This window comes from Xenopus laevis, chromosome 5S (assembly GCF_017654675.1).
Source record: "Xenopus laevis strain J_2021 chromosome 5S, Xenopus_laevis_v10.1, whole genome shotgun sequence".
Taxonomy (NCBI): Eukaryota; Metazoa; Chordata; class Amphibia; order Anura; family Pipidae; genus Xenopus; species Xenopus laevis.
In genome coordinates, this window is record NC_054380.1 from 7,222,624 (window position 1) to 7,245,986 (window position 23,363).

The following is a 23,363-nucleotide window of genomic DNA, read 5'->3' on the forward strand; positions in this document are numbered from 1 at the left end:
CTACATTCCCCAAATTTCTGACGATTTCTGACAATTTCTGACCATTTTTCGGCGGCCCACAGCATGCTGAGCTATTTCCCTGGGTGGCTGATATCAACAATTGAAAGCTTTTGGAGTGGAGTCTTCCATATACAGACATGGATGGTTGTCACAGGATTTTGTTAGGAGTGTCAGTGGCACTGCACATGCTCAGTGGGCTCTGAGCAGCTGTTGAGAATCTAAGCTTAGGGCTCGTCACTAATTATCCAGCAGAAAATGAGCTTCCCCTGTAATATAAGCTGATGCTACAGGTTTGCTGATTATTAAATTCTGATGCTAATTGCACTGGTTTCTGTGCTGCCATGTAGAAATTATGTGTATTAATTACTAATCAGCCTTCTATTGTGACATTTCTATTCTATGTGTACTGTATATTGTGAGTGGCTCCCTAAGCTCAGTAAGTGACAGCAGCACAGAGCATGTGCAGTGAATCAGCAGAAAAGAAGATGGGGAGCTACTGGGGCATCTTTGGAGACACAGATCTTTACTGCTAAAGGGCTGTGGTTGCCTTGGGCTGGTACAGAAGCACAAAACATCATGTACAACATTTCTACCTACTTCTTTAGTTAATCTTTAGCTGTAATATCCTTATATTTTACAACAAATACATTAAGAGTCATGTGACATAGATGACATCACCATTCCTGACTGATGACATCACCAAGCACCATGTATAAGTTTATCATTTCCAGGATATTCATGGCTCTAGTGTCATATATAGAACTACTAGATACTGTAGGATAATAATGATAAGTACAGGCAGAATAAGAAGAATAATAAGAACTAAACCACAAACTGAACAAGTGCACAACTTCCCCAAACTTCCTGTATCAGCTCTGCATCTTTATTCGGCCCAGAGGGAGCCGCCCATAGGCGTGTCTCAGCCTTGACCCCGCCCCGTCCCGATATGAAGCGCAGATCGCAGCGAAAGCTCAGTGTAGGAGACACGTGTCCCCGAGGAGCCGCAGCAGCTGAGTCGATGCTCAGGACGGGCGGTGGGTCGGTGTGGGGCGTATGGAGTTCGGCTCAGAGGATATTCCCACTCACACACCCACTCAGGGCAGCGGGTCACTACTGAACGCAACTTTCCTGCACTGGCTCGGGTTGTAGAGTGCGCATGCGCAGAGTCAAGTTCAAGCATCTCGGGGAGAGGGGGATCCCATGAGCCTGGAATTATTTGTTCCTGGGAACTGAGCCTGGCGCACCCCTCTAACTAACATGGTGGACCGGGGACCCATCCTGACATCTGCCGTCATCTTCTACCTGTCCATTGGGGCCGCCATATTCCAGGTGCTGGAGGAGCCCAACTGGAAAGCGGCCACTCAGCTCTACAAGGAGAACAAGGGGAAGATTCTGGCCAAGCACTCCTGCCTCAGCCCCAGGGACCTGGAAGAAATCCTGGAGGTGGGTGTGTGGGCTCTTTACTGGGTCATGGGCACTGGGAATGAGTGTTGGGTATAGACTGGGAATGACTACTGGCCACTGGGAATGAGATTTAGATTGAGAATGAATGTTGGTCACTGGGAATGAGGTTTTTTGGCTATTGATTAAGAATTAGTTTTTTGGCCATAGATTGAGAATGAGTACTGGCCACTGGGAATGAGTTTTGGCTAAAGATAGAGAATGAGTAATGGCCACTGGGAATGAATGTTGGTCACTGGGAATGAGTTTTTTGGCTATAGATAGAAAATGAGTACTGGCCACTGGGAATGAGTTTTGGCTATAGATAGAGAATGAGTACTGGCCACTGGGAATGAATGTTGGTCACTGGGAATGAGTTTTTTGGCTATTGATTGAGAATGAGTACTGGCCACTGGGAATGCGTTTTGGTTAGAGATTGGAAATGAGTTCTGGGAATTAGTGCTGGGTATAGACTGGGGATGAGTGTTGGGTACTAGTAATGATTGTTCGGTATAGACTGAGAATGCTGGGCACTGGTAACGTTTGCTGAGCATTGGGAACCAGTTCTGGGTATAGACTATAGTTTGGAGCTGGGCATGGGGTGCAGAGCTGGGCACAGACAAGTGTGTGTAGGATATTGGCTGCGGCTCTGCCTGATGGGCACAGACTGGAGTTTAATTGCCAGTGGTTTGATTGCTGTGCATGAATTACAGGTTCTTGAATGCCAGGGGTCTGGGCACACGAATGAGAGATTAGTTTAAGGAGTACATGAAGTTTGGGCATATGAAACATTCAGTGCCAGACATTCAGCTCTGTTTTTGCCTCTCCCATGGTTGCCAGGTGGGAAGGTGTCCCCTCTCCTGGGGAATTAGCTGGGAAACTATTCTCTTATGGAGATTACAGAGGTTTTGTTTCCATTTATTTGAGTATTTGGTGCAATCAGTTTGGCACAGCGGGTAGAGATCTAATGCTCTGGGTGCCATGGGACCCCCAGCTATAATGTATGCTCTAAATAGTGAGGTGCCAGTCCGGGTTACGTCCTGTACTCGAGGGAAGATATGTGATGATGATGATGATGATGACAAATTTTTTGCTGGCACTGTGCCCATCTGGGTCTGTAGCCAGAAAGGAGCATTGAGATCTATATCTTTATATTTCATTATGAACAGACCTTGTTTTGTGCCTGGTCTGGGTGGGATCATGGCATTGCCAGGCCCCCCCTGTGGGTACAGTATTGCCGAGCTGCATGAGTGGGCACAGAATGATTCACAACATTCTAATCTGATACATTTTCATTGTAACTTCTGAGATTCCAAGACACAGTGTATCAATCCTCGTCTAGTGAGCCTCACTGATTAGATTGCAAGCTCTGTGACGTAACTATCCGCGTCCATTGTCTGCATTGTATAATGAACACGTGCTGATCTAAGGGGTTCATACTGGCATGGGCCCCTGGTGTACAGCGTTCGAGCACTGCAGCTTGGGAACAAGCAGGAAAATTTCAGTTGGTCTCTTTGCTGAGCAGGTGCTTGGCGTGCGGGTGATGCCAGCTGGGCTTTTGTTCTACTAAAGCTTTTTGTTTCCCTCCAAGTGTCGCTTTCACTTGCTTAATCCTGAGAGTTGGGGGTCGCTGGCTCCAAACTGAATTTTATGGGGAGTCAGAGCTAGTCCCAACTACAGATCTAAAATCCCACTGTTCGTTAATAGGACAATAAAAGAGGCCGATACATTGTCTGTGACTTTGATACTTTGTAGCAAAAACTTTTTGTATGTTTGTCATGTATCATTGCAACAAAAGCTTCTTCATTCTGTGCAACAAATCTCTGAGCTGGTGGGAAACACTTTCCATGGACTGAGAAGGAGCAGCGGTAATAGAGATTGGATGAGGGTGGGTAACAGGCTTGAGCCTTTGGTGCAGAGAGTGAAGTCTGGGTTATTTGCCCCACAAGACGTGTGACTAAAGGCACTTTATAATTTCTGTTTGTTGAGTTGTTGGCGGGCGCTGAGCTGTGAAACTCACTTTCTAACTTCCTGATGGCTCTGGGGTAGGTGGGGCTTTGAGATAAGGGCCCTGCGCTGCTCAAGGGAATCTGAACTCACAGGGAGGGTGGGGTGAGGCCTCTCCCTATAGATTCCTCCAGCGCTGACATCCCGATACTTTGATCAAGGGACACTTATGTCTTTCAGAAGGAGAGCGGTGTCAGGAGTGGGTCCCCGTGGTCTCACAAGGAGGATTTTTTTTTGTATCGAGGATTGGGAGGAGCATTAAAGGGGACATTGTCATCAATAATAACGTTTTTATCTATGCCTGGAAACTGTTTATTATCTTTTGTAAAGTCTTGTGACTTTATAGCTATATTTGTATGTTTTTAGCTGTATTTATAACAGAGCATTTTGTAAAAGTGGCCCAGATCCTATCTGATCCCCATTGTAAGCAGCAGTCCTGTTCTGCTTTATGGCTGAGAATCTTCTGTATAACGGAGCATTCTGTCCACAAATCCTATCTGATCCCTATTGTAAGCAGCAGTCCTGTTCTGCTTTATGGCTTAGAATCTGTATAACAGCATTCTGTCCACAAATCCTATCTGATCCCTATTGTAAGCAGCAGTCCTGCCCTGCTTTATGGCAGCTGAGATCTGTATAACAGAGCATTCTATCCCAGTGGCTGCACAGATCCTATCTGATCCCCATTGTAAGCAGCAGTCCTGTCCTGCTTTATGGCAGCTGAGATTCTAGCTATCTGTATAACAGAACATTCTGTCCCAGTGGCAGCACAGATCCTATCTGATCCCCATTGTAATCAGCAGTCCTGTCCTGCTTTATGGCAGCTGAGATTCTAGCTATCTGTATAACAGAACATTCTGTCCCAGTGGCTGCACAGATCCTATCTGATCCCCATTGTAAGCAGCAGTCCTGTCCTGCTTTATGGCAGCTGAGATTCTAGCTATCTGTATAACAGAGCATTCTGTCCCAGTGGCTGAAAAAGCCCTTTCTGATCCATATTGTAAGCAGCAGTCCTGCCCTGCTTTATGGCTGAGATTTTAGCTATATCTATAACTGTACATCTTGTCACAGTGGCACTGACCCATCGTAAGCAAATCATATAAGTACATCCTTCATGAAGATCTGGAAATATTAATATACTAGGATTACCCAACCTTCAGCTACAAAGTTGTTGTTGAACTGCAACACTCTGCATTCTCTGACCACTGTAGCAGGAGCTGAAGGAGGCTGCGGATAAGACCATAAACTCCTGGCAGCAGTTGTAGGGTATTTCATTTTGGCTGGGGGGGGGGGGGGGGGGGTTGGCATGGTTAAAACATTTTGCTGTGTTTGTTTGTAATCACTCCTACAATTTCCTCTCTTGTGGCTTCGTTCAAAGCCGTGTTCCTTGTATGTTTGTTTTATGGCATGTTTGTATTCCATATTGGAGTGCAACCTGCAGCCTCGCAGCTGTTGCTGACTTCTAGCTCTCACGGGATGCTGGGAGTTGTACAATTGTAAAGGATTTATAAAGCGTCATTGTATTCCCTGTGCACTTGTGTCTATAGGAAAATGACGGATTCTCTCTGACCCCCACCCCGCCAGATGTTTTATTGATTTCACACTTTTTTGCTTTCCCTTTTTCTTGCACAGACACAGACAGTTGCACAGTGCAAACATGGAGCCCTGTAGGGCTTTAAGTGCTCCCAATACAAACCCAGGGCAGACCAGTCGGGCAAGTTTTCCTATCCGATTCTGAGGAATGTGCCGCTTAGTTCTCAACTCTAAATTCATGTATAATGTGTAAACACCGCTCGTTTCACTAATTGGCGCCTCCTGCAGCCCCACTGTTCCGGGGAGACTGGCACAATGGCTCGTTTGCAAATTCACAGGAGGTGTAACTGGCTGAGCCTGGGACGGAGCTTCTCTTTTATTGAATGGGGTAATTACGTCTGTTCTTTTCCAAATCACTGAAAGGCTGAGCCCAGTAAATCCAGTCTACACATTGTGTAAAAAACAAGAATGTACCAGTGCATTATACTCATTTAGATATAGAAGAATTGTGCTTAAACAATTGGGGGCCGATTCATCAAGGGTTGAATATCGAGGGTTAATTAACCCTCGATATTCGACTAGGAACTAAAATCCTTCGACTTCGAATATCGAAGTCGAAGGATTTAGCGCAAATGCTGCGATCGAACGATCAAAGGATTATTCCTTCGATCGAACAATAAAATCCTTCGAATCGAACGATTCGAAGGATTTTAATCCAACGATCAAAGGAATATCCTTCGATCAAAAAAACTTAGGCAAGCCTATGGGGACCTTCCCCATAGGCTAACATTGACTTCGGTACCTTTTAGCTGCCGAACTGGGGGGTCGAAGTTTTTTTTAAAGAGGCAGTACTTCGACTATCGAATGGTCGAATAGTCGAACGATTTTTACTTTGAATCCTTCGATTCGTAGTCGAAGGTCGAAGTAGCCCGTTCGATGGTCGAAGTAGCCCAAAAAACACTTCGAAATTCGAAGTTTTTTTACTTCGAATCCTTCACTCGAGCTTGATGAATCGGCCCCTTAGTGTCTCAGGCTGATTTATTGAATATTTCTGCAAAACCCTAATAATCCCTCCCTTCGCTCCACTTCCTGCTCCCTGAATTTCCAGGCTGTGCACTCAGCTCACTGCACTGTAGGACAGGAACCAATCAGCAGCTAGCAGGACCTGATAGGGAACTGAAGGTCTGTTATCTACTGGGTATCCTGTGCTTGAATGGCTGCCCCCATGGCTACACAGCAGGTGTTTATATAAACTATAGTAGTACTTATCTGTTATCTACTGTGTATCCTGTGCTTGAATGGCTGCCCCCATGGCTACACAGCAGCTTGTTTATATAAACTATAGTAGTACTTATCTGTTATCTACTGTGTATCCTGTGCTTGAATGGCTGCCCCCATGGCTACACAGCAGCTTGTTTATATAAAGAAAAGTTACCAGTTTTGCAAGTTCAGGGCAACATAACCTTTTATCGTCATTCCTTTAATACTTTTTTTGGTGTTACTGTTCCACCAAATTGTCAGGCTCTCACACATGCAATATCTTTTTAATAAATATTTTAATATTTGCTCATCTCATTGTCTGTTCCTTTGAGGTCACTGAGTTTGGAGAAAGGCACAGACAAAGGGCTTCTGTTCATGGGGCCTAATCTGTTGTGTAAGTGCTAAATGGTTCTCCGCACCCCCCGGAAAATCCATTGAGGCGCAGTAATGATGGGAAAGAGAAAGGATTTAGCTGGAGAGGGGGCCCGACAGCCTGTTCACCGGTGGAAAGTTTAGGAATCATTTGTTTCTTTTTTGCCACATTGGAGTTTAGATCTGTGGCTCTTTCAGTCCTTTGCACTGCTGTTTCTGACTTCTGAAACAATGTAGCAGATTCCATCTGATTTAACGCACCCGTCAGGAAGCCTAGATTGATGGGAAACAGGAGAGCAAACTAATGCTACATTGCTTCAAAAAAAAGGAAAGGAACAAACAGTCCCTACTCAGTTTTGCAGGGGATCCGGTTCCTCAGGGTGCAGCTCCGCGCTTCAGTGCAGATAAAGAAACAAATTTAATCCCGTTTGTTGTTCAGGGATCAGCACTCTTAGATCCTCACATTGGGGGCCCCTCGTTTACCTCTGTGCCATGAATAGGCTGTAGATTAACTCATGTTCTGTGTCATTGGTGCAGTTTTTAAAATGTTTTCCAGTTCAGTTGCTTTCAATTATTGTCAAAACTGGTTGGTTTTGGGGTTTTTTTCTATCCTTTTGGCGTGTGACCAGGGCCGCCATTAGAAATCACGGGGCCCCGTACAACAAAATTTGTTGGGCCCCGCCCACACTCACGCCAAAGCCCCACCCCCATATCCTGCCCACTCCACATCACAGTTAAAAGACCACACAGACATCAGCGCTAAAAAAATAACCCCCCCCCACACACACACAAGTTATAAAAAGCTATTGATGGTCAGGGCCCCCTTATAAGTTAAAAAAAAATTGGGGCCCCGAAATATTTTTTTAAAAATATATTTAAATTTTTAAAAAAAAAAAAAAAAAAAACATTGGTGGCAGGGGCCTATAGAATATTAAAATAATACATTGGTGGCCAGGGGATTAAAAAAAACACACAAACTGGTGTTCAGTAGAATTTAACTCAAGGCTTCAGGACTTCAACTTCGCCTACTTTCGTGACTTCGGGTCTTTTCGCCGCTTTAGGACTTTAATTTTCTGCTGGTTTTGTGTCTTTTCGCCGCTTCTGGACTTCGGCTTTTTGGCACTTCCACATTCGGCAACCTGTGAAATGGCCGCACGGCTCGGACGCTTGTAAGGGGGGCTCTTTAGAAAATCCAGCACTGCCGGGCCCCCCTTCAGGCCCAGGACACTTGTCCCCCCCCTGATGGCAGCCCTGCGTGCACTCTCATCGCACTCTCATCGCTTTAATTTCCGAAGATGCCCGAAGTTGCCTCACTAGGAAACTTTGGCCGACTTCAGAAATCGAAGTGACGCGAGTGCATTGGCGTTTTCTCATTATAGCAGCCGGCAGGCAGTTCGGGGAGATTGTCGCCCCGCAGGCGATGAGTCAGCAGGCCACTAAATCTCCCCGAATCTGCCCGTGTGCCCCTGCCCTTAATGATTTTTATTGTTTTTCCAAGTTAAACAAGCAGAAACGATGACTACAGATGACGGCTGAATTGTTCAAGAGATTTATACACGAGTTAAACTGGCCATAGATGTAACGATCTTTAAAAGATCTTTTCGTTATCATGAGACGATCGTTTAACTGTACGATTTGTCCTGGGTGATCAATTTTATGCACAAACGTTAAATTCCCACTAACTTCATGATAATTTTACGGATTGGTTGGATTGCACTGAACTCGACCGTTCACCAACGAAAGATCTTTGCGTCTATGGGGACCTTTACACCAATTATACAACCAAACTATTAAACTACCTAACCTTAAAGTAACACTCCGTGAATATTACAAGATTCTAAAATAGTACACATGTAATACGAATACATTTTAAGTGAAATCGCCTCTTCTTTGGCGAGACTAATCTCCCCGAACTGCCTCCCGCCGGCTAGAATCTAAATCGCCGGCGGGTTGGCACTCGATCTCTTCGTTTTCCGAAGTTGCCGAAGTTTCCTCTTGAGGCAACTTCTGGCGACTTCAGAAAACGAAGCGCGCTGATTGCCATCGCGCCAGTGATTTACATTCTAGCCGGCGGGAGGCAGTTGGGCAACTAATCTCCCCGAATCTGAGCGCGTGTCTCTGCCCTAAAAGCATTAACTGAATCCGCATCACAACATCACCCGGCAGTGCATTCCCCAACCTCACTGTCCTGACTGTGATGAACCCCCTACTCTGTTCCTTTAAATGAAACTTCTTTTCCTCTAGTCTGAAGGGGAGGCGTCTGGTACGGTGATTCTCTTTATGGGTAAAAAGGTCCCCTGCTATTTGTCTATAATGTCCTCTAATGTACTTGTAAAGTCTAATCATGTCCCCTCACAAGTGCCTTTAATCCGTCTTCCCCTAAATGCTTGGCATAATCATACAGAAAGAAGAGCCACTTCCTTTGTTTAGGGGCCCACGTGAGTGTGTGTTGGGGGGGTTGTGAGTGACCTCCAGTGCTCGTGAAATTGCAGGTCACCCATGATTATTTGGATTTTTAGATCATCCAGGTCATGCTATAGACTAGAGTATCTAGTAGAATTGATTCTAAAGCACATGGATTTTCTGAAACTTTTTTCAGTTCTGGACTTTCCAGAAGTCCAGTAGACTTAATTCCACTATACTATATATAAACACACCCAACTTCCTGTTTTAACAGATTTAAAATAATGAATATTTTTGCTCCACCACCTTCCCTGACTCTCCGTGGTGGGCACAGATCTAATTTCACAAGGGGTAGGAAAATGCCCAAAACTGCGCTTGGGGCCTCTTTTATTTCCATTGACACTGCCTGATAGAGTCCTGCAGCTGGTCGTGTACTCGCGTGTTACCCACAAAAACCTGCGGTACCCAGCAGATTGGGGGTAGAAGTTCCGGATGCGGCTATAGACGCGGGACGGTGGGTTTGCGGGTCTTATCAATAACGATTTTTACTCCCTTTTTCGGACCATGCCTACTTCTGATGATGTCACTCCCACTTGACAGCACCCGATTCTTGATGGTCAGTGGGTTCGGGTTGCAGATAAGGTACTTGCGGGTCGGGTAGCGGGTCCAATCGAGTAAGAATGCAGGTTGCCGGTCCGGGTTGCGGATTGCAGGTTGCGGGTACAGGTTCCAAAAAATGGACCCTCGCAGAACTGCCCGACACTGCTAATTCAAGCCACTGAAAAAACTCCCATGTACATTTTTGGGCAGATTACGCCTGTGCCAGCGGCTTCCAATAAAATCAGTGGGATGTGGTGTAAGCAATTTCGGGCATTTCTTCACCCCACGTGACATTAGCCTTATAGTAAGCACTTCTTCCCATCGTAATAAAAGCCTGGATCGTGGCTATGGGAACCCCCAGGCATTGTTCTTCAACCATCTTGCCCCACAGTCTGCAATTGCCATTATGGGCAGTAAAAACCTGATCTTGCCAGCCATACCCCCCTCACAAACACCCAACGGGGGCAGCAGTGAGTTGGAGCAGCAACGTATCAGGGAGCTGCAGGATTTCCATTGCTTGTGAGTAATTCGGCTCCCGAGGGCCTCACTGCGGCCTCATTTGCAAGAAACCACAAACTGCTTCTTTTTTGTGCTGAGCTCGGCGAGAGCGGCCGGTGGCACCTGCTGATAAAAGGGGAAATTCATTTCTGCTGATGACAGTATGAGGTTTCCTGCCCCTCTCCTGGGGGGGGAAGGGATATCCCACTGCAACTGCTAAACTACAATTCCCAGCAGCTCCCAAGATATCTCTGCTCTTCCTAAAAACATTATGTAACCCTTTACTGGCATTTCTGTGGGCACACTCGCACTCCGGCATACAAAGGACCCCTGCCACTATAGGAAAACTGTGATTCCCAGTGGGAGATAATAATAAAAAGCCATAGACGCACAGATAATATCGTACGAAACAAATTTTTCGTACGATATTCGTTGCGTGTATGGTGGGAAAAGAGCCGACCGATATCGGGCTGGACGGAAATTTTTTATCTAGAACCTTTGAAGGAACCCAAACATCGCCCATTGTTACTGCTGAATTTTCAGATACAGGTAGAATTCTATTGTTTCTATTGTATATCTGACCATTCAGCTCTACACGTGTGTATTGAAAGGAACGATCTTTCTTGGAAACTTCTTTTCCAAGAAAGATCGTAATTGTTCCGTCTATGGCCACTGTCTTTATCTAATGGGTTCCACTAAGACTTCATATAGGCAGTGTTTTGTTTAACATATATATTATGGGTGGGAGCCACCATGTTGACGCCTGGGCTGAGCATAGCAACAGCAGTAACGACAGCATTTACACAATGGCACTGGCAGGAACTGTGCTGTTCTTTTACACTATCACTTTAAAGGAAAAACTCATTATCTTACTGCTGCCAGTTATTTGCCCTTTACTAGGTGATGATGTCATTGTGCTTCACTCTGATGAAATAAGTCATGTGATTGCATCACGTTTCCTTTAGCCCCTTGCAGGCTCAGTCCACAAGCAGGCGCTCTAAAGTGGAGTGAGTAAGTCGTATAGCGCAGCCCCCTGAGTAACGTTTGGTGAATCACTTCCTGATTGATCGCTTCAAAACAGGAAGGGCGCGGTCGCTATTTGCTGCTGTTGCACATGCCGATCCAGTCCCTCTGGCCAATAAAGAGGCTCCTATTGGTTTCCTGCAATGTCAGATTTGCACCTGGTGCCCAGTTAAAAAATATACTGGTATTTACCCATATTTTGAATGGCAGCAAAAATGTATTAATTTTCTGCCTTTTAAGGTGCTGTGAGTTTGTATTTCACTAATAGCAGCTAATTCACTAACCCCATGGCGACCGATCAGTGATTTACTTCTGTTACTCCAGCTGCAGGAAGAATAATGGGGAGCTATATTTTGGTGTGTTGCCATGGGTTACTGCACTACTGCAAAAATTCCAACAGGTTGTAAATTAACTCCACTAATTGTGATTGGTTGCTCATTTGAGCAGGGAATCTCATTGGCTCACTGGGTGGCTTCTAACTCCGGCCTCTGGCTAAATCTCAATGCTGCTCCAGTCTGTAGGAAATAGCGGTACCTACAGCAATAAAGGGGTTAAAAAAAAGTGTCGTTAGAAATGCGTTCCCCAGCAGGTTGCACAATGCAGCCCCTCGGTATCAGATCTGCTGGTTAGTTGCAAGCCCCGATTCATTTATAAATCTGCAGAATTTCTGTTTCTAAAAGTGTTTTCCCTGTAGCCATAAAGTATTAGAATATTTAAAGAGTGGGGGGGGCGGGGTTTTCAACTTGCGAGGATCAGCTTGTGACTGGTTAATGCGGAGGAGGAGGAGGAGCTAAGTCTATTGGTATCTCTTGCTCACATGGGAGGGGGTGGGGGAATTATTTCCTATGTAATATTCAGGCACGTGAGTCTATATGGTACAAATGGGACAAGAGTTTTAACTTGCCCTTTGCTGAGTGAAGGGAAATCATTAATATAGGGAATAGGAAAGAAAAGTGGTCCCCTTAGGAGCAAGTGTGGGGACCCCACAAATTCATCTACAAAAAGGTTATTAAAGGGGTTGTTCACCTGCCAAACACTTTTTCAGTTCAGTTCACCTTAAACAAACTTTTTCCAATGACTTTCTATTTTCCGTTTTTTCTATGTGTTTTTCTAATATTGAAGTGTAAAGTGTCATTTTTCACCTTCTAAACCAATTTGGGGGGGGGTCGCCGACCCTGTTAGAATTCCCCCACCCCCTCCCATGTGAGCAAGAGATACAGATGGACTTAGCTCCTCCTCCGCATTAACCAGTCACAAGCTGATCCTCGCAAGTTGATCCTCTGTTCTAAATCTCTGAGTTTCATTAAAGGCAGCTGTTAGAATTGATACAATAGTTGCTGATACTCCAGAGATGCTGCTGAGAAATGTATTAACGAAGGGGCAGATTTATCAAGGGTCGAAGTAAAAAAATTCGAAGTAATTTTTTGGATACTCGAATAGGATAGTACGACTTTGACTTCGAATTCGATTCGAAGCAAAATCATTCGAATATTCGACCATTCAATTATCGAAGTACTGTCTCTTTAAAAAAACCTCTGATTTCAATACTTCGCCAAATTAAACCTGCCGAAGTGCTGTGTTAGCTTATGGGGACCTTCTAGAGCAATTTTCTAAGTTTTTTTCCAAGCATTTTTACTAAGTCGAAGTAAAATCATTCGATCGATCGCTGAAATTTTTTTTTGATCGAATGATTTAACTTTGACCGCAAATGGCCAAATTCGATGTAAAAAAAACTTCGACTTCGATATTCGAAGTCTAAGTATTGCAATTCGATGGTCGAATTTTGAAGCTTTTTCTACTTCGAAATTCGGCCCTTGATAAATCTGCCCCTAAATGTTGCAAAATTGTAACAGTTCAGAGTCTGCGCCTGAATTACTGAGCTGCCAAACTCACCACAGACAGGGACATTCAATTTAAACTTAGATTTTGGAAAAACGGTAAAAAATTAAAAATGCAAAGTAATTGAAAAAAGTCTTTATTTTTGGAGAACCATCTGAAAACAGCTGAACTGAAAAAGTGTTTGGAAGGTGAACTGCCCCTTTAATGCACCTCTAATTCCAGCCCTCGGCTATAAAGCAAATAACGGGACTAATAAAAGTACCAGTTGTACAAGGAAAGTGCAAAATTGCAATTTTTAGGTGACGTTACAGAACTGTGACCCAAGTGTATCTGTTTCATACATTGATACTTTAATTTCCTCCTCCCCCCAAAGTTGAAAAACTAAGTTGGTTTCAGGAAATATGAGGAATTGGGTGGGTGGAACCAGATGGGGCTCTATGAATATCAAGCTGGGAATTGGGCTTCTTTCCCCCAGATAGGCAAATGGTTACAATGAACTGTTTCACCTACACGCGCCCCACACCCTCTTCACTAACCCCCCCCTGCACCCGCCCCCGGACCTGGGAATTCCCACGACTGTGACGTTGGTCAGGGAACGGCAAGTGCCACCGATGAAAAGGAGCGTTTGTTACAGAAATATCATCCCATCCCTAGTGCCCCACAGCCCTTTATTTAAAGGGATACTGTCATGGGGAAAAAAAAATTCAAACTGAATCAGTTAATAGTGCTTCTCCAGCAGAATTCTGCATTGAATCCATTTCTCAAAATAGCAAACAGATTTTTTTATATTCAATTTTGAAATCTGACATGGGGCTAGACATTTTGTCAATTTCCCAGCTGCCCCTGGTCATGTGACTTGTGCCTGCATTTTAGGAGAGAAATGCTTTCTGGCAGGCTGCTGTTTTTCCTTCTCAATGTAACTGAATGGGTCTCAGTGGGACCTGGATTTTACTATTGAGTGCTGTTCTTAGATCTACCAGGCAGCTGTTATCTTGTGTTAGGGAGCTGTTATCTGGTTACCTTCCCATTGTTCTGTTGTTTGGCTGCTGGGGGGGGGGAAGGGAGGGGGGCAATATCACTCCAACTTGCAGTAAAGAGTGATTGAAGTTTATCAGAGCACAAGTCACATGACTTGGGGCAGCTGGGAAATTGACAATATGTCTAGCCCCATGTCAGATTTCAAAATTAAATATAAAAAAATCTGTTTGCTCTTTTGAGAAATGGATTTCAGTGCAGAATTCTGCTGGAGCAGCACTATCAACTGATTCATTTTGAAAAAAAAATTTTTTTCCATGACAGTATCCCTTTAAAGGTTTTGGAATGGAAACTTCCCATAGGGGACAGGGCAAGGATAATGTGTGAGTTTTACTGGTCACTATAGGGGATCACGCCTCCCCTCGTCCAGTCATTGCTTGTCCTTTAAGCTCACTTCTTCAGTTTGGTTTGTCTGGGGTCTCTGCATGATGGGCCCTGAGCTGGAAATTGGGCCCTAGGGGTCGGGTTGAAAATCTCTTAAAGGAGACATAGCCCTAATTTTGTAGGCAATAACAAATAATATATGGTGTTGCTTTTAAATGGTGGTAAAAATTAATATTCTCTTTAAAAATAGTCCCTTTATTGGAGCTCCCTATAGATGTTCTCTGGTCCCTGTTTCAAATGAGGGGTGGGCGTGTCCTAACTGTCCCTGCCAGACGCACAGTAGGAGGGGGGACAGCCAATCACGGCTCAATGTGAGAGCTTATTCCTAGATAACTGGGTTGATGCAAAAGTCTGGAGCTGCCGCATTGTTTTTGTTCACCTTGACTGCTGTGTTTATATATCTTTAGAAACTGTGCAGTCTTCAATGTTGCCCCCAGCAGTTCCCCATCTTGGAGCTTGTTAGGACTTCTTTTGTGTGTCAGTGGCACTGCACATGCTCAGTTCCCACTTCCCACATGAAACACAAAAAAGTGACACAAACTTTCTAGGGAGCTTATTAACTCCCCCCAAGATGTGCGTCATTAGTAATAAGAAGCCACTGACAGCACCAAGTGGACTTTGCTACAGAAATTTAGAACGTGGCGCTGGTACGGGACCAGGAGCAAAGTCTGTGTTTTATTTATTGGTGGAGCAGTGAGAGTTTTCCCCTAAGGAGTTTGGGTTTTATTGCTCACTTATCAGCCAGAAGGTAATTCTATCAGCTCTGTTGTTTTGCTGCACTGAGATCAAGGAGAACAATGACGTTCATGCAAAGCTGAAGCTGCAGAACAGGCCTGTAAAGAAAGAGGGGGCTTATTACTTTCACCCAATAATACTTCTATCAGAAGGAACTGGAGCCCCTGGTTAGCTCTAGACAAGTTCCTATTGGATCATCTGAATCCATTTAACGCTGAAGGGGAAAGTCAAGTAAATGTGTGAATTATGTGTGTCCTCCTGGGATGCGGAGCAGGTTGGGGGATACAGAGGGGCTGCAGAGCATTGCGGAGCTGCACTCGAATTTGTACAGGAGGAATTCACTGACATTACATAAGAGCGGAATTGCAGCCAGCTGCTCGCCTGCCTCACGTTTCACACGTGGCTTTTTGCTGCCGACAGGACTCCATGTGAATTTTGGGTCTGCTGGCAGCTTTGGTGAACTGCCGGTATATATCATAGAACCCTTATTGTGGTAAAACTACAACTCCCAGTCTCCCCAGCAAGAGTCTGTTGGCTACCCATCAGAATGTCAGCTCTTCAGGGCAGAGACCCTCATTTTATTTTATTAACTGTTTCCAATTTTATTTTCCCTGTCCTGTATGGCTGCTACAGACTACACTGCTCTTGTTAATGTGTCTTTAGAATTACTTAGCCCCCAAACAAACAGCCACAGAAAAAATTTTCCTGATCTTTTTTTGTCTTTCAGGGTTTTTAATGTTAAACAGCTAAATCTCTATTCCCACCACATTCTATAGGTGCCTAACATAGCAACCAATCAGCAGGTAGCATTTGCTGGTTAAATGGACAGTTCTAAGCAACTTTTCAATTGGACTTCATTATTTATTTTTTACAGTCTTTTTAAAGGGATTCTGTCATGATTTTTATCATGTAGTTTTTATTTCTAAATGACACTGTTTACACTGCAAATAATTCACTCTATAATATAAAATTTAATTCCTGAACCAACAAGTGTATTATTTTAGTTGTAATATTAGTGTGTAGGGGCATCTCAGGTCATTTTGCCTGGTCAGGTACTTTCAGAAAGAGCCAGCACTTTAGGATGGAACTGCTTTCTGGCAGGCTGTTGTTTCTCCTACTCAATGTAACTGAATGTGTCTCAGTGGGACCTGGATTTTACTATTGAGTGTTGTTCTTAGATCTACCAGGCAGCTGTTATCTTGTGTTAGGGAGCTGTTATCTGGTTACCTTCCCATTGTTCTTTTGTTTGACTGCTGGGGGGCAGGGAGGGGGTGATATCACTCCAACTTGCAGTGCAGCAGTAAAGAGTGACTGAAGTTTATCAGAGCACAAGTCACATGACTGGGGGCAACTGGGAAATGTCTAGCCCCATGTCAGATTTCAAAATTAAATATAAAAAAATCTCCTCTTTTGAGAAATGGATTTCAGTGCAGAATTTTGCTGGAGCAGCACTAATAACTGATGTGTTTTGAAAAAAAAAAAATTTCCCTTGACCGTATCCCTTTAAGTTTTTTTTTCTAACTCTTAACAGCTTTCAAATAGGGGCCACTGATCCCATCTAAAAAATATTACTTTTTATTTCTCATCTTTCTGATCAGGCTCTCTCCTATTCATATTCCAGTCTCTTATTCAAACCAATGCATGGTTGCTCTGGTAATTTGGACCGTAGCAACCATATTGCTGAAATTGCAAACTGGAAACCTGCTAAAAAAATCTAAATAACTCAATATCACTCTCTACGTCATACTAAAAGTTAAACAACCTCTTTAATGTTACACATGTAAAAGATAGAGGGAAGCCCCTCTCCTAATTGAACCTATTTGGTGGGGGCTGAGAGTGTGTTTGCAGGTGTCGGGGGGGGGGGGGGGCTTCAGGCTTCTATTGTGGGAGTAGATCAAATATTTGGCAAATACAAGGTGCCCCTGTGACCCCTATTTCCACATCTGGCCTCCGTTGTCTTCACATGAGTTTCAAATTGATTATCCACTGTTGGAATTGGGAGAAGTGGAATACAGTCGCTAATCCCACTTTTGTGCCAGGGGCCCCTTTCTTAAGTGCATGTCAAGTGCCTGAAGTGGAGGTCGTATGTGACCACCTGCACCCGTTCCTCTGGGTGACTGAAGGGAACCAGCTGTAAGGGCAGAGACACACGCTCAGATTCGGGGAGCTTAGTCGCCCGGCAAGAAATCTCCTCTTCTTCGGGGCGACTAATCTCCCCGAACTGCCTTCCTGCCGACTAGAATGAAAATAATCGGCGGGATGGCAATTGCTTCGTTTTCCAAAGTCGTCCGAAGTTTCATCGTGAGGCAACTTCGGAAAACAAAGCACTCAAGAGTGCCGTCCCACTGGCGATTTTCATTCTAGCCGGCGGGAAGGCAGTTCAGGGGAGATTTGTCGCTGCTCAACTAATTCTGCATTTGCACCAAAACTGATCCCTCCAAAATCTCTAACAATGAGTGTTGGGAGTCCTGGTTATTTGTGTAGGTAATCTGTGAATTCCTGTGTGCAGCTGTGCATTCTGGGTTATGCAATATACATATAACCACATGTTCTGTGCTCTTTCCTCACAGACTGTATCCAATGCTGCAGGGCAAGGGGTGACCATCACGGGGAACACTACATTTAACAACTGGAACTGGCCCAACGCTGTCATATTTGCTGCTACAGTCATCACCACTATAGGTGAGAACGTGCCTCATGGTGCGGGGTTCCTGCAAGTTGTTGCTTTGGTTGAGGCGTTTCTATGCTCATGGCTTATCTTGTGTTTTTTTTCCCACCCCAGGCTATGGGAATATTGCCCCAAAGACACCTGCTGGACGCCTCTTCTGTATATTTTACGGCCTGTTTGGAGTGCCCCTCTGCCTGACGTGGATCAGCGCCCTGGGAAAGTTTTTCGGAGGACGTGCAAAGAGGCTGGGGCAGTTCCTCACTAAAAGAGGTGTCACCTTGGTAAGATATAGATGATAATACACTAGTCATTTCTCTGTTTGGCATTATGTTAGAACGCTCCAAATGCCAACCACAGGCGCACTTGTGGCACAGTTTTGACTGTCATTACTCATATCAGTCTTGGGCAAGTAAGTGTACCAGGGCGCAAGCATGTATGCTGACCTATTTGTGCCTAATCTAATTAGTCAGTAAGTGCTGATTGACACATATATTGCCTGGCATAAGATTCCCCTATTCCAAACTAGATTTGGGTTTCAGAATTTGCTGTCAAATTTTTGTATCCCCTTCTCTGCTAATGTTACTACTGTAGGCTGGGGCCGACTTGGGAGTTATTAGAAAAAAATATACCTGGCTGTGGGGTAAGTTTTGCCCCGTAACATTTGCTTAGTAACATCTGGCCGAACACCAATCCAAGGCACGATTCTAAGTTGGGTTGAAGGGGAGAAAAATTTGATGGCATTGGAAGAAGCCTGGACTAGTGTGGAGATCTCCTTGGTGAGGCTCTGTAGGCTGAAGACCAGGGTATCTAATATTATTTCCCCTTTGCTTTTTAGAGGAAGGCACAGATCACTTGCACGGCCATCTTCATCCTCTGGGGGGTTCTGGTCCATTTGGTGATCCCACCTTTCATCTTCATGAAAACAGAAGGCTGGGATTATATCGAAGGTCTCTATTTCTCCTTCATCACTATCACCACCATTGGGTTTGGAGACTATGTTGCAGGTTCGTATCTTTCTGTACGTGCTGGGAGTTGTCCTCTTAACGGTGCTGGGAAATATGTGGAATAAATCTTTGTTGTTCTGTAGTATAGACTATGAGCCTTGGCATTGTGGGTTAGATGTCTATTGAAGAGACAATGCTGCTACTACAAGATGATCATGGATAATGTTCTTAGTCATCATGAAATACACAACAGGGAACATCTATCAGATCAATACTTCTTGAGTCTGTCATGTGAAATGGACAGATGGATCTCGGTGTTTGTGCCGGTACATTTTATCATGTATTTCCTTCTCTTCTCATTAGGTGTGAATCCCAATGTGAACTACAATGTTCTGTATCGTTACTTTGTGGAGATCTGGATCTACCTTGGCCTGGCCTGGCTGTCCCTCTTTTTCAACTGGAAGGTCAGCATGTTCTTGGAAGTGCACAAAGCAATAAAGAAGAGAAGGAAAAGGCGAAAAGAGTCCTTTGAGAGTGATCCACAGATTAAGCAAACCAAGGCCATGCCAATGACCAACCCAAAGGATGTCAATATTTTCAGCTTCCTTTCTAAGAAGGAAGAGACCTACAATGATCTGATTAAACAGATTGGCAAAAATGGTTTAAAGGACAGTCATGGGAAAATACTGAATGGTGATGCGTCGGCCAATGGTGGTGTGACCAACACAGAAAGAGACTTCATGGTGATGTACAGCAAACGCAACGGTATGGGCTATGATCAAGTCATGTTTTCAGACAGCCGTCAGAAAGAGAATGGGGCAAAGCCCCTTCAGGATGAAGACACAGTCATTCTTATAAACCAGCTGGACCGAATCAGCGAAGAAGAGGGCGACACATGGAACTACAAACCCAAAGACTACAAACCGCTCATCTTCCAGAATGCCAACATCACTTTTGTGAATGAGGAAGAGTGCAACAGCACAGAGGATGAGGAGAAATCAAAGACTTCCTATGAGGACAACATGGGTGAGCCACAGACTCCAACCCAGAAGGATGAATTCACTTGCCTGGAGCAGTCTTCCTTTTCCAGTAGTGATGCCGAAGCATCTGTTCCTTACGAGCAGCTCCTCAATGACTACAATACAGTGCACAGTGACAAATCAGTGACGTGACCTGGTTCTGGCCTGTTTTGGGATCTAGTAACACTTTATTGCAATTTCCTTAAAATGAGTTTTATTTTAATAATCTGAACCATTGGACTGACAGGATGGCAGCCAATGGATTTTACGCTCTTTGAACTTGTTTCTGGAGAACCAGCTGACTTTCATTTTTTCTTACACTGGGCTGAATAATAAAGGAGAAAGCAGTGTGGTCTTCTTTCAACCTTATGGGGGTACTTCCACCAGTACCATCTTACTCCTAAACATGAGAAATTTTCAATATCTTCTGGTGCCTCACCAGATCCAGTTCTCATTTCCTTGATGAAGATACTTGAAACTAAGAGACTATGGACCTTTTTGTATGTATAGATTATATTTATAACTCAGTATTCTGGCTCTGTATGGGATGTATGTGCCATATTTAATTTCAGAGACATTTGTGTGGCACTAAAAATGGGCTAGCCTTCTTACATCTGCCCCATGCCAGCTTGGGACCTTTGCATAATTGGTACTTTAGGTTAAACTTGAACCTGGGGTCTAGAATATGGGGTGCCTTCAACATTATAATCTAGAACTCGGTGTCTAGACCATTTGCAATCTAGATGTCTAGTGCCTTTTAACACTTTAAACTAGAGCTGGGCACCTTGAATTTTCCATTCTAGGCCAGTAGAACTTCAAGGTTATCCTGGAAAGATGGTTAGAACCAGCTCTTTGGATTGTTCCATTTTAATACTCGGTAACATTCCTTTTGTCTAGGAGGAACAAGTATTTTATTATAATTTAAATTAAACTTGTCCCCCCCCCAAAAAAAAAAAAAGTAATTTTATTTAAAAATTCATTTGCAGCCTCCTCGGTGTCTGTCTGCTGAAATCTGGGGAGCAGCAAATTGCTGGATCCTAAATGGTGATAAACAGAACAAGGTGGCCATACATATGTTATGTTCATGTAAAGCACTTAGTCACACTCCATATCCTTGTATTGACTGATACATGTGAAACTAGTTTTTTTTTTTTACCGCTCTCCTTTTCAGCCTCACATAAAAACCTCATGCGGCACGGCTAGTGAGCCATTCATTCAGACCCAAGTTTCATTGCCTTAAGCAGCTCTCTCCTTTCTGTTCCACTAAGCCACATTTATATGTAGAACGTCTTGGGGAGCAAGACTGGTCCAATATACATTTCAAGGGGTTGAAAAATAGACATTGGGACTGGCTATTTATTATCCTTGAGACGGTCTGGAACAACAACAAAGGGGGTGGTGACTTTCATGTTACTCATGGGAATCGCTGCCTTACACAAACCAGTGGAGCCTGCAGCATGTTTCAGTGCTGATGAGCCTTATAGGCTACATATTTACTATGTGTTTTGTTTAAGGCTCTAGCTCCATTGTTGGGTACTACAGATGCAGGTGCTGTATTTTGGGACCCTTATTTATATCCCAGTGTTGATTTGCTGCTTAATGATGCTGGGAACATTCCTATTGGATAGGGACCTCCCCATGTGACGAGGCAGAAGACTGTATATTTGTAACGTGTGAGCGTGTGAACAATTTGTATGTTATATCTATGTTGTGATACCTGTATCTCCTTTCCCCAAAAAGGACCACTGGATGGATCCTGCTTGCACCCCGCCACTGTCTTCTCTAAACAACTTTTTATAGCAAATCTGGTTTAGAAGTGGCCTTGAAAGGGTTAACTGCCCGCGGTTTGAGGTTTTTTTTTTACTTATTTTACTTATGTTGCTCATTCTGGGGAGACTCAGTACCAAGACGTTGTTGGGTTATGACGGTGACTTGCTAAAACACAACCATTTATCCATAAAATTAGTTTAGTGGCCCCTGCCGTATCTAGATGCCACAATTTGTTATATGGGGCCCTAACATGTAGTTTACTGTGTGTGCCTTACTATGAGTATCTCAGCAGCCATGTTTATTGAGGACATATGGACAGACAGAATGAGTGAGCTAATAGCTGGCCATCTCTGTTTGTCCTGGAAAATAATAGGGACAGAAATGGATTATATCTACTGATTGCAGCAATTACCCCACTTTTTCCAGGTACAGATGACGAATCATCCCAAAGCTCCCAACTGGAATGGCTGATATATTTGTGTGTGGGGTCCGGACAATGTTTGTGCCGTTATATGTGATTGATGCCTGTTCCACGGCTGGGGGGTCCCATTTTAACTGGACCTATCGCTATCGAAGGTTTCCTGCTCTCCGTGTTGTATATTCCTCTTAACTGTGACACTGCTTGGGGTTCCAAACAAGAGGATGGGTGGCCTTTTAGCAAGCGTTAGCCTTCCTCTGTTTGTACCAGGACATGCTGAAATGATGTTGCTCTTGTGTGGCCCTGATATGTAAGATTTGGGGGACCCCTGTGGTACAAGTCAGGCAGAGCCTTCATTATTTGTACCAATGAAAACACTGTATGTAAATATCTGATATTCCTGTGTATTATAGTGTAATTTATTTTAATATTTTGCAATAAAAGAAGTTAAAGCAAACTGCTCTGGTTTCGGCTTGGGATGGAAAAACCAGCGTAATATACTCTATCACTCTAGGAAAAAAAGTAATTATCTATACCAGGGATCCCCAACCTTTTGAACCCATAAGCAACATGCAGAAGTAAAAGGAGTTGGGGAGCAACACAAGCATGAAAAATGTTCTTGGGGTGCCAAATAAGAGCTGTAATTGGCCATTTGGTAGCCCCTATGTGGATTGTCAACCTACATTGAAACTCTATTTGGCAGTGCACCCGGTTTTTATACAACCAAAACTTGTCTCCAAGCCTGGAATTCAAAAATAAGCTCCTGCTTTGAGGCCACTGGGAGCAACATCCAAGGGGTCGGAGAGCAACATGTTGCTCACGAGCTACTGGTTGGGGATCACTGCTTTATAGTAACACTGTCATGTGTTTCCTGTACCAATCGATTTTATTTCTTTACTTCTCACAGTTACACCAGTCACAGGTCTCCCTAGTCAGCAGTTCTGTAAAGGGAACGTTCATAGAAATAGAACAAAAAGAGGCACCCCAAACGTAAACCATAGTATTATAATGTGTGTTAATGAGAACTCCCCAAAAATAAAGCATGGTCCAGGTGCACCAGACCTTCATTAAGGGGTGCAGAAAGTCTGTATACATCAGTCACAAAAAATTTGGAACAAGCTATGAAAAACCATGAAAGTTACCAAGTAGAATAAGTTCAAAGCTAAAACTTTTATGGTAACGACATCATTAATGCCTTACGCGTTTTGTGCTACATGGGCACTTAATTATAGGCCTATGATTACGAATCTGTATCCGTTTTGCTTCCCCAAAAACGTGCAAAAAAAAAAGTAGTCACCAAACGCATTGAAGTTAAAGGGATTCAAACCGTGCGGCAATTTTTCATACTACACATTAACCCCATGTGGCAGTTAGCTCACTGTAGAATATTCAGTACTGCATTAACCCCAAACATGCCA

The 23,363-nt window shown here is 43.9% G+C and overlaps 1 protein-coding gene across 1 annotated transcript; it reads left to right on the plus strand.

Moving 5' to 3' along the window:
* Positions 1-987: 987 nt before the first annotated feature.
* On the plus strand, positions 988-20,715 carry kcnk5.S (potassium channel, two pore domain subfamily K, member 5 S homeolog; the record flags this gene model as incomplete). Its single annotated transcript, NM_001095512.1, is given in 5 exon segments — positions 988-1,443; positions 17,697-17,808; positions 17,909-18,075; positions 18,630-18,798; positions 19,102-20,715. Coding segments are annotated over 5 exon segments (1,443 nt in total). The 3' UTR covers positions 19,911-20,715.
* Positions 20,716-23,363: the final 2,648 nt, after the last annotated feature.